A 12,210-nucleotide genomic window follows, 5' to 3' on the forward strand; every position below is an offset into this window, starting at 1 on the left:
TACCCGCCCCCCAAAGCCCTCTTAGCAACCCTGCCGGCAGCAGAAGAACCCAACCCCTAACCCCAACCCCAACCCAGGAGGACTCTTCTCATAAGACTAATGACAATTTACTGTTAGCAGTAGTGCCAAACTTACTTAAATCTCTTATCTCTCAGCCATCTAAAGTGAGCAGCATATATTAAAAGGGTGTTAGAGTCAACTAGCAGAGATTCCTAAAAAACTATAATAAGGGACCTCCCACCAGTCTGAATGGCCATCATTAAAAAGTCTGCAAATAACAAAAGCTGGAGAGGGTATGAAGAAAATGGAACCCTCCTACACTGCTAGTGGGAATGTAAACTGGTGCAGCTACTGAGGAGAACAGTATGGAGGCTCCTCAAAGAACTAAAAACAGAACTACCATATGATTCAGCAATCCCACTCCTGGATATATATCAGGAGAAAAGTATAACTCAAAAAGATACATGCACCCCAATGTTTATAGCAGCATTATTTACAACAGCCAAGACATGGAAACAACCTGAATGCCCATCAAGAGATGAATGGATAAAGAAGATGTGGCCTACACACACACACAGGAATATTACTCATCTATAAAAAAGAATGAAATAATGCCATTTGCAGTTACATGGATGGAACTGGAGATCATCATCATACATACTAAGCAAGTAAGTCAGCAAGAGAATAACAAATACCATATGAGATCACCTACATGTGGAATCTAAAATGTGATACAGTGGAGTCCCCTGGTGGCCAAGCAGTTAAGGATCCAGCACTGTCATTGCTGTGGCATGGGTTTGATCCCTGGAGTGGGAACATCCACATGCCTCAAGTGTGGCCAAAAAATAAATTAAGAAAATAAAATATGACATCAATGAACCTCTCTATGAAACAGAAACAGACTCACTGACATAGGGAACAGACTTGTGGTAGCCAAGGAGGGAACGGGCAGGGGAGGGATGGACTGGGAGTTTGGGACTAGCAGATGCAAACTACTATACATAGAATGGATAAATAACAAGGCCCTATTGTATTGCTCAGGAAACCATATTCAATATCCTGTAATAAACCATAATAGAAAAGAATATAAAGAAGAATATATAGGGAGTTCCTACTGGAGCACAGTGGGTTAAGAAACTGACTGCAATGGTGCAGGTTGCAACTGTGGCTTGGATTCAATGCCTGACCCGAGAATTTCCACATGCCATGAATGCAGCCAATAATAATAATAATAAATTCTATATATAACTGAATAACTTTGCTGTATATTAGAATTTAATACAATACTGTAAATCAACTACACTTTAATGAAAAAAAAATGACAAGAGTTCTGGGAAAAAAAAAAAAAAAAAACTAGTCAAGAACATACCAAGAGCCTTAGATCCCTGTTCTGAAGAATGGGGACAATCATAACTGACTTTACATGTTTGTGCTTATGTAAAACATCAAGCCTGGAATTAATCAATCAATAAATGCATGCATTCTGCTGCCTGCCTCGGACCCTACAAAAACAAAGAGGGGTATGATAAAGGTCATTCAGAATTGCCTTGGAGTTCCCATCGTGGCACAGTGGTTAACGAATCCAACTGAAGAGCATGAGGTTGTGTGTTTGATCCCTGGCCTTGCTCAGTGGGTTAAGGATCTGGCATTGCTGTGAGCTGTGGAGTAGGTCACAGATGTGGCTTGGATCCCATGTTGCTGTGGCTCTGGCAAAGGGAATCTCCATATGCCGTGGGATCGGCCCTAGAAAAGGCAGAAAGTCAAAAACAAAACAAAATTGCCTTAACTTTCCAGATCCTCCCCTCTTCTTTGTACTGACTCTGCTATTCCTGAAAGACAACATATGTGATCTTCGATACTGTCAATTAATTATGATTTTAAGTAACACGTCGAAGTTTCCTCATCAAAAAAGCAGACCTGTTTCGTATAACTGTACGATACATACATAAAGATGCTAAAAGGAAAAATGACATTGTTTAAGTCTCCTAAGAAAGAGGCAGTCAGAGGTTGGAGCCCATGAACGTCAACAATGCTGCACCATCATGCAGACTGCTGACTTTAAGAAAGGAACCAGGAGTTTCCGTTGTGGCTCAGTGGTTAACGAATCTGTCTAGGAGGTTGCGGGTTCAATCCCTGGCCTTGCTCAGTGGGTTAAGGATCCGGTGTTGCCATGAGCTGTGGTGTAAGTTGCAGACAGGGCTTGGATCACGCGTTGCTGTGGCTCTGGTGTAGGCCAGTGGCTACAGCTCTGATTAGACCCCTAGCCTGGGAACCTCCATATGCTGTAGGTGCGGCCCTAGAAAAGGCAAAAAGACAAAAAAAAAAAACAAAAACAAAAACAAACAAACAAACAAAAAAAGAAAGGAACCCAGGTCATAATCTTAGGACAGTATTTTTTAAATTACCTATAACCAATTATCACTCTAAGGGGATTCATCAGAGAACATGAAACCCTCATTCAGCCATTTTTTCCAACAATGCAAATTAGTCCTGGGCAATAATCCAAGAAACCGAAAACAAATCCCAGAATGGGTGATTCCTCTCACCAGATGCACTAATAGAAGATAACCAGAGGTAAGGAAAGAGTCAGAGAAAGTTTTTAACAGGTTAAAAAAAAAAAAAAAAAAAAAAAAAAAAAAACTCTTCAAAGCTGCATTAATTATTACTTTTAAAATATGTTTACTTTAAAAACAAAAGGAAAAAATTAAGCATTTCTCAGTTGGAAATAACAGAATAGATTATTTATAAATATCATGTAATAAGTATTTACACTCATACCTAAACTATGTGAAAGGCTATGTCTTATTCCTAACAGAGAACACGTCTTAAACTTGAGGTTTAAAATTAAAAGGTTACACATATAAAAACAGTTTTAAAAAGACGGTCTGTGGGGAGGGGACCTTGAGGATCGAAGACTACACTTATTACTAACAATTACAAGATCTAGTACATTGAAGTCACCCAATAAATTTTTGTTGACTAAAGTGACGCTTCAATTAAGGCTGCAATATTAACACAAAAAGCACTGGCACACTGCACATTAATGTAACTTCAAAACCATTTGGTAAATAAGTTGAAACAAGTATCACCCATGACTAGAAACCAACTGTGTAAGGATTTTGAAAGTAGCTGAACCTTCCACACTTAGAACTAGACCTGAGACAACATTTCATAAGAGCAAATATAAACAAGGCAAGTTGTGAGTGGGAAGATCCAATTATGGTCTCGACTTGCAGTAAAATGTGTGGAGGTGGCAGCGGGGTGGGGCGGGGCGGGGGTATACCTTAACAGGTTTAGATTCCATTACTCACCACAATGGCAAATACTGTGAAGCTAATTAAATGATTAGTAAAGGAATTCCTGTATGAAAATAATGTTTCTTCATCTAGAAGTGGCCACCTATTGGGTTTGTAAATTAGCAGTATTTAAGAAAAGGCAAACAATAACTTGGGACAGGCTGCATGTTATCCAAAAACAGTAATCCAAAACAAACTCAAGAGTTTAATTACAGGAAGCTTATGCAGTTCCCTATGAGGTTTCAGATAATTGTTTGTTTTATCATATGAGCATGACATGAAAGGATCTACAGCTATTTAATGGGGAATTTTACTGTTAATTACTGTTATGCTACTGAAAATCTCCTGCAACATTTAAAATCACATAGGTTACTGAAAGTGATTTTAAATTTTCTAGATGCCTTACATAGTTAAAATCCTGTCCTTAACAATATAGTTAATTCCTGAAACCTTATGTGATCATTAATTACATAACAACTAGATTAATCATTTACTGTGGATTCAAATTTCCCTAAACATTGCATAAGAAATTTTTGCATTTCATGTTAGCTTGCTAAACAACTCAGTAACACCCCAGCAATTGAAAGAATTACTTTTCTACATACTGAGATGTCTTATAAAGTATCTCACTTAAAACTCTTTGTCCCATGTCAGTCCATCTTTCCACAGAACTGAACCAAATGTTCGTGTGGCTGAGGCTTTCATAAATCAAGATTATTTGCAAGCTGCAGCACTAAAGAAATAGTTACAATTATTCCTTTCAAGTTTAACTGCAATGATACTGCCTTGCTTTTCCCTTACTTGCTGAATCCATTACACAATGTATTTTAAATGTGCAATGAACTCACATTAATTTAAGATTATCTTAGGAACAGACCAGTACACAATTTTTGAATACGTCTAGTCTTTTCTTTTTTGGCTGTACCCTTAGCATGTGGAAGTTTCAGGGCCAGAGATTAAACTCGAGCCCCACAACAGTGACCCCAGTCAATCGTTGGATCCTTAACCTGCTAAGCCACAGGGGAACTTCATTAGTCACGTTTTGGAATGAATGCCCCACCTCTTGAATAGCCTTACTGCACAGAAGTACGTCTCACCAGCTACTGCCTACAGAGTGTTTACATGAATGCACACATCATAGTACATCCTGTTCCCCTGCCATTCCTTCATCTACTGGTTTTAAATATTCATGCTGCAATACCTGCAGAAACAAGTCAAAGCATATCTCTTGGTAACTGCACTTATTACAAAATAAAAAAAATATTAGTACTGCAAGGGATACGAATTTGGTCTAACATCCTTATTTAAATAACACATTAAAAAAAAAAAAAAAAAAAAAGCTGAGACCCAGAGATTGACTTAGATATGGCTACAAAGTTATTTAGCATCAGAACTAGATCAAGGAGTTCCCGTTGTGCCTCAGCAGTAAGGAGGCTGACTGCTATCCACAAAGATGCAGGTTCAATCCCTGGTCCCGCTCAGTGGGTTAAGTATCCGGCATTGCTGTGGTTGTGGCATAGGCCAGCAGCTACAGCTCCCATTCAACCCCTAGCCTGGGAACTTCCATGTGCTCTGGGTGCGGCCCTTAAAAAAAAAAAAAGAACTAGATCAAGATTGCCATCTTTACCATGGGCATTCTCTGACAGCAGAAGAAACTGTTCTAAAAAAATTACAAATAAAAACCATTCACAGTATATAAATGATCATTCAAAAAATCAATCGCTTATGTCAATCCATGAAATATATACAATTAGAAAAAATTACTTGGTAATAGATTGCTTTTGGCACCTCACCAATATTTGCAAGATGGACTTTAAACTCAGGAATAGAAACAAGGCTCTTATGTTATCACTTAACACTAGATTCAGGATTCACCTTCACACTGCTAGACCCTTAGCATGAATTCCATATTGACTGGGGGTTAGAGGATTGGTTACTCCCAGACACCATAAAACCTCATCACTGTAACCTACCTCCTTGGCCATGTCTGTGTATTTCTGCTTTTCCTTTGGATCGAGAACAGCCCACCAATCAGCTAGTATCTTGGTAGCACCTCTGTTATCAAGTCTGGGGTGTTCTTGACGTACAAGGGAGCGATGACGTTTGCAAAATAAGAGAAATGCATTCATTGGTCTCCGGGCTCGCTGTTCTGGTGATTCATCATCTTCAGTCTCAGCAACATCTTGCTCTAGGCCATCAGCCCCAAGAAGCTGAACCTATTACCAACAAAAAAGCCAAATGTTTAACGCATCTTGGATAACTTTGCTTTAACAATTAGTCCTGGTTTTCAAATTGTATTGTTCCTTAGCTCCATTTAAACAACTTAAAAATTGAAAAAGATTTTTAAAATCATCAACCACTGTTTGCGGTTGGTGAACAACTTATGATGTATTCTTTTGCTTAGTTTCTATAGCAACCTGTGCACGTCTCTATTACAGCATATATTACATTATTATAACAGCTTACATTTTTTTTCTCTCACTAAACAGTGAGCTCCTGGAGGACCAAAGCCCTCTTATCTTATACACAGTGCCTAGCTCAATGTCTGGTATAATATCCATACTTAACTGTTGAATAGAGGAGTAAACCCATTCAGTGGTAGATGGATCTCAAGATTTAACAAAAATATCCACATAAGATACATAAACATTAGTACTATCTCTCCCTTCTTTGGAAAGTGTTTTTGTACAACTAATAACATGAAAATGTTTAACATGCACGTAGATAATAAAAATTTAATACAGACTACTTAATGTTTTATGCATATCACAAATTGAGTCTCCTACTGTAAAAAATCAAAAGAGACATTTAACATTATTTGAAGTAAGAACCATGGGTAAAATTTCAAATTTGTAAATATCACACTTTCTTGTCCACTGAAATGCTATAGTGATAGACTCTCAAAATCGGTTTTGAACCCTCTCTTTTACTAAGCATTTCATTCGATTCAAGGTCTTCAAGGATTTCTGCAGAGCTCTGATCCGGTCCATCTGTGTAATTCTCACTGCCACTGATCGAGTACTACTCTGGCCTATGGCCTCGTCTTCCCACTTTTAATCTCTTACAAAACTTTGTACACATGGCTGCAGGTTATAGTTCTTAAAGCACATCTCTGATCACAGAATCTCAGCATATAAGAGAATTGTTAAGTATCTTCTAAGATTAAAATGATTCCATGATATTTCTTGGAAACAATGCAACCAAGAACAGAAGTCCAGAATACTCAATGAAATTCTTTCTTTAAAATCACTCTTCCATAAGTTAAAATCAAGAAGGATCGAGGTAGTTGTTAGTCTGTATTATACAGTAGAGAAGCAGTTCTTAAACATGAGTGGGCATTGGAATCCCTGGAGGTCTTGTTAAAACACAGACTGTTAAGGCCCATTCCCAGAGTTTCTGATTCTGTAGGTGTGGAGTGGGCCTTAAGAAATGTATTTCTAACAATTTGCCAGATTATGCCACTGGTCTGAGGATCACACACTGAGAACCACTACTATAGGGCAACCAGGTTCTATTACATTATATTTGTTAGGCAACTGTTACAGACACTCCAGGACAAATCATCAGCTTAATCACTTAGCTTTTTTTTTTTTTAGGGCTGCATCCACAGTACATGGAGGTTCCCAGGCTAGGGGTCAAATTGGAGTTGCAGTTGCCAGCCTACATCACAGCCACAGCAACGACAGATCCAAGCCGTTTCTGCAACGTATACCACAGCTCCAGGGCAATGCCAGATCCTTAAACCACTGAGAGAGGCCAGGGATAGAACCTGCATCCTCATGCATGCTAGTCAGATTCGTTTCCACTGAGCCATGACAGGAACTCCTTAGGTATTTTTAAAATGTCTTTTAATTTAAATTAAGTATTGCACAAGCATTTAATTAACCACCAATTATCTTCAGACGCAAGTAGTAGAGAACAACTTTTTTTTTTTTTGCTTTTTAGGGCCACACCTGTGTCATGTGGAGGTTCCCACGCTAGGGGTCCAATCAGAGCTACAGCTGCCGGCCTACGCCACAGCCATAGCAATGCAGGATCTGAGCAGCGTCTTTAACCTATGCCACAGCTCACGGTAACGCCAGATCCTTAACCCACTGATCGAGGCCAGGGATCGAACCCACAACCTCATGGTTCCTAATCAGATTTGTTTCCACTGTGCCACAACAGGAACTCCAAGCAGTATAGAACAATCTTCAAGTCATAGCTACTAGATTTGGAAATACATTAAGCATTATTAATGGGGTGAAGGACCTTATTATGTATACAATCATTAACAATGATTTGTGGGAGTTCCCACTGTGGCACAGTGGGTTAAGGATCCAGCATTTCCACAAATGTAAATAATTTATTTAACATTCTGAAACTTATTTGAGAAGCTATGGAAAAATCAGGCATAAAAAATGTATTACGTAGGTTAAGGAAGTAATTATACTTTCCCTTCAGAAAAAGAGTAACTTTTGATTCAGATAAAAATTATAAAACTCAAGCCAGTGAGACAAGATCATGGCCCAAGGAGCTCACTGTTTCGAGAGAGGAGAATCGATAAGCAAATAAATTAAAAAGCAGGATGATGGAGTTCCCATCGTGGCTCAGAGGAAATGAATCTGACTAGTATCCAAGAGGACGCAGCTTTGATCCCTGGCCTTGCTCAGTGGGTTAAGGATGTGGCGTTGCCGTGAGCTGCAGTGTAGGTCAAAGATGCGGCTCAGATCCTGAGTTGCTGTGGCTGTGACTGTGGCTGTGGCGTGGGCCGGCAGCTACAGCTCCGATTTGATCCCTAGCCTGGGAACTTCCATATGTCGAGGGTTCAGCCCTAAAAAGACACACACACACACACACAATCAGGCTAACAACTGTAACAAGGAACCAGTGCTACAATGAAGCTAGTGGGTGGGTAGGAGCACAGGGAAGTCCCTAGCAAAGATGTTGTCTGGGCTAAATTCTGAAATATGAATCAGTGTGTGTAGGGTAGTCAATGTGGAGTCATGGAGAACTAACAGAGATTAAGGCTTAATGGTTTATTGAGACACTGATATGCAGTTCAACAGCACTGGCACATAAAAGATGAGAACAGGATCTAAGGTAGCAGAAAAAGGTATGGGCCAATTCATGAAGAATGTGCTCTGTCATGTTAAATTAAAAAAAAAAGGCATTTAACCCTATAAATGAATGATTTCAGACCATATGCACCAATAAAAATCTTTGGGGGAACTAACACAGTTTGTCAACTTTTTATTTTGCCAAGTATGAGCATGAAAATAAAATTTTACCTATTATCGAATATTATAATCCAAATTAACCAAAAAGTAAACAATAAATAAATATGTATATATGATAAATAAATTAAATGAAAATGAAAACCTATCAGGACTAATTTTCCTTTCACTTGAGGACAAATAACACTCTACAACAAATTAACCGTAGCCCCAGACCAGGACATGGGAATGACATCTGGGGGCAATGGAGAGCCATGGTGGTTCCAGGTAAGGGAAAGACTGTGTTAGCTCTGTATTAAGATAATTCCTATCATCAGGTAGAGCATGAATTACAGTAGCAAAACTGGAGGCACACAAAACAAGAAGAAACCAGTTAAAAGTTTATTCGGGCCTGAATGAAAGCAGTAATAATGAGAATGGAGACCTGAGAACAGAGACAATATTCACTAATGAGGTAGAATCAAGAGTGACTGGTGTCTAACTGCATATAAAGGTTGAAAAAGGAAGAGTGTTTCCTGCTTTGTGGCAAGATTCCTTCATATACAACAGGGAACACTTGTTTTCTCAAGTGAGAGAAATGGGAGCAGAGGGTTCAGTCCTGAATAGGCTGAATATGAAGTGGTTATCCTGCAGGGAAGTCTCAGCAAGGAAAATGAACTGATGTACCAATATAAAGAAGTAGGACCAAGGGTGGGGGTGAGATCTCTGGATGTGGGCCAAGAAGAGGATTCAAAGACTTCATTCTTTCCGTTAATTACTGTTTACTGGACACCCGATATGGATCAGCCACTGTTCTAGGTGATGGAGATAGAGTGGTGAGCATACGAATTCCCCATCCTAAGTGAAGCTGAAGAGTAGCACAACTGGTCTTCCATTCTGGAAGGATCTCTCTGGCGGTTTTGTTGAGAAGAGACTAGAAAGGCAAGTGCAGAGGCAGGGAGAGGCAGAATGCAATAATCTGTACTAGTCTTGGCAGAGGCTTGGATCAAGGTAGTAGTAGTGATGTTGGCAAGAGGGGTCAAACTGAGAACATACTTTGAAGGTACAACTGAGAATCTGCTGATGGATGGATAGATACGTAATTTGGGCAAAAGAAAATAGACAAGGCTTCAGGTCTGACCAATTTGAAAGCTGGAGCTGCCACTGACAGAGAAAAGAAAGACGCAGGAGGAGAAAAATGAAAGCTTAATTTTGAGCACATTCAAATTGAGACTGATTTGATATCTAAGTGTATATGTCAAGTAAACAGTCAGATATACAAGTCCAGAGTTTAGGAGAAAGATCCAGGATGGAGATACAAATTAAGAGGCTCAGAGAAATCAACATTTGAGGGTAGAATACTGGAGGGGAATCAACCAGAAAAAACTAGCAAGGTTAGCTGGGAAAGCAGGCATAGAAATAAGAGTAAGCGTTGTCATGGAAACAGGAGGCAGCTTCCAGAACTAAGTCATCAATAAGTGCAAATGCATCAGAAAGATCAAATTATGCATCAACTTGGCAATTTCCTCAAATAGGAAGAATAACACAATGCCTCTGAAAAAGGAAAGGAAAAAGAAAAAGGAAGAAGGAGTAAGATGAGTAAGGTGAATAGAGAAAGCTGAAGGAGTTATTTCTGGTGGCCTCTATTTTCTCGGAGAAGAAAAGGTCAACAGTGAGAAGACCATAAACAGTATCCAGAGAAGATGTTTGAGAAACAGGAAAAACATTTATAATTCCTGCTGAGATGAGTGGAAGAGGGAGCTGACTCAACCCTACAACAAAAGACTGAATGGATGTCAAAGGCCTGAAGAATTCAAAATCTACTCTGTGTCAGGCATCACTTTAGGTTTTAAGGAAGGAGAAAAGAACAGGAGGGGCAAGACCTCTGCTCTTACTGAGGTTATATTCTAGTCTGGGAAGACAGCTGTAAACAGCTAAACACAAGGCACATAGGAAGAAGTGCTAGGAAGGAAATCCTCCAACTGGAATGAGTTGGTTGGGAGAGACACCTGAGATGATAGAGTTAGTCCTTATGCTGAGACCTGAGTAATGAAGAAGAGGAACCAGCCATGCCAAGCTCTGAAGGGACATGCGTCTTTCTGAAGTCACCTGCATGGTTCTGTGACTTCCTAAACAAGAGCTGGTTGCTCAAGCGTGAGACCAGAGGAGGGGGTTGGAGGACTGACCACAGAGGGATGGAGGGATAACAGCAGCCAAGCACTCTCAAGGTCTCAGACAGGAGGATCTGAACAGCTCTGGAACTGCCTGTGGCGGCAAGGTTGGGCTGAGAGGGAAGAAAAGAAAGGCCAGAGAAGCAAGGAATGGGAGCCAGGTGAACACATCAAATTTTGTGAACTCACTGCATTTGAATATTGCCTACAAATGGTTAGTTAATTAACAGAAATACTCTTTAAGAAGGATCTGTTTCAAAGTCAACAAATAACAAATGCTGGAGAGGATGTGAAGAAAAAGGTACCCTCCTATACTGTTGGTGGAAATTTAAATTGGTATAACCGCTATGGAAAACAGTATGTAGGTACATCAGAAAACTAAATATAGAACTACCATATGATCCAGCAAACCCACTCTTAGGCATATATCCAGATAAACCTTTTCCTTAAAAAAGATACATGCACCCATTTGTTCACTGCAGCACTATTCACAATAGCCAAGACACGGAAACAACCTAAATATCCATCCAGAGATGAATGAATTAAGAAGATGTGGTGTGTGTATATATATATATGTGTGTGTACATACATAACATACATACACAATGGAATACTACTCAGCCATAAAAAAGAATAATGCCATTTGCAGCAACATGGATGGAACTAGAAATTCTCATACTAAGTGAAGTACGTCAGAAAGACAAATACCATACGATATCACTTATATCTGGAATCTAATATATGGCACAAATGAACCTTTCCACAGAAAAGAAACTCATGGGCTTGGAGAACAGACTTGTGGTTGCCAAGGAGGAGGGGGAGGGAGTGGGATGGACTGGGAGTCTGGAGTTAATAGATGCAAACTATTGCATTTGGAGCAGATAAGCAACGATATCCTACTGTACAGCACTGGGAACTATATCTAGTCACTTATGATGAAACATGATGGAAGATAATGTGAGAAAAACAATGTAAATATATATGTGTGACTGGGTCATTTTTCTGTACAGTAGAAACTGACAGAACACTGTAAATCAACCATAATGGAAAAAATAAAAATCATTAAAAAGAAAAAAAAAAAGAAGGATCTGTTTCAGCCTAAATTATTACAATGTGCAGAATATGAATGTAGATTAAGTATTTAAATAGGATTCAAGTAACAGAGACTCCTTGAAATGCCTCCTTCACACCACACATGTTCACTGCAGTTTCTAGAAATGGATACTCAAATTTAAAACTTCCATAATAAACAGAAGAATTACCTTATCAATATCCTCTTCTTCGTCTTCCTCTTCTTCTTCTTCTGAAAAATCAAGAAGTTTTTTTGCGAGCAATGGATGCCACTGAAGACACTTTCGTTTTGGTCGTTTTCCAGCCCCTTCTCCTTCTGCTGAATGATCTTTATTTCTATTACTGCCTTTCATTACTGTGACCTGTGGTAAGGGAAAAAAAGGAGAGAAGCAGAGAAATCAACGTAAATTTGATTAAAATTAGCTTAGTTAGCTTCCTTAGCTTTAACTAGATAATAGTTTTAACACTTAAAATATC

At 39.1% G+C, this 12,210-nt stretch overlaps 1 protein-coding gene across 45 annotated transcripts in view; it reads right to left on the bottom strand.

Moving 5' to 3' along the window:
- Positions 1 to 12,210, bottom strand: part of BBX (BBX high mobility group box domain containing) — a 285,641-nt gene that overhangs the window by 87,518 nt on the left and 185,913 nt on the right. For all 45 annotated transcript variants that reach the window (XM_021070479.2, XM_021070477.2, XM_084991463.1 and 42 more), the window contains 2 exons: positions 11,925 to 12,095; positions 5,270 to 5,512 (listed from right to left, as the gene is read on the bottom strand). In XM_021070479.2, the coding sequence (XP_020926138.2) occupies positions 5,270 to 5,512; positions 11,925 to 12,086 (405 nt within the window). In that variant the 5' untranslated portion in view covers positions 12,087 to 12,095. The remainder of the gene's footprint in view (positions 1 to 5,269; positions 5,513 to 11,924; positions 12,096 to 12,210) is intronic.

Source organism: Sus scrofa, chromosome 13, assembly GCF_054392235.1.
Source record: "Sus scrofa isolate SSC_HxYL_T2T_F1_AM1 chromosome 13, Sscrofa_HxYL_maternal_Yorkshire_Landrace_v2.0, whole genome shotgun sequence".
NCBI lineage: Eukaryota > Metazoa > Chordata > Mammalia > Artiodactyla > Suidae > Sus > Sus scrofa.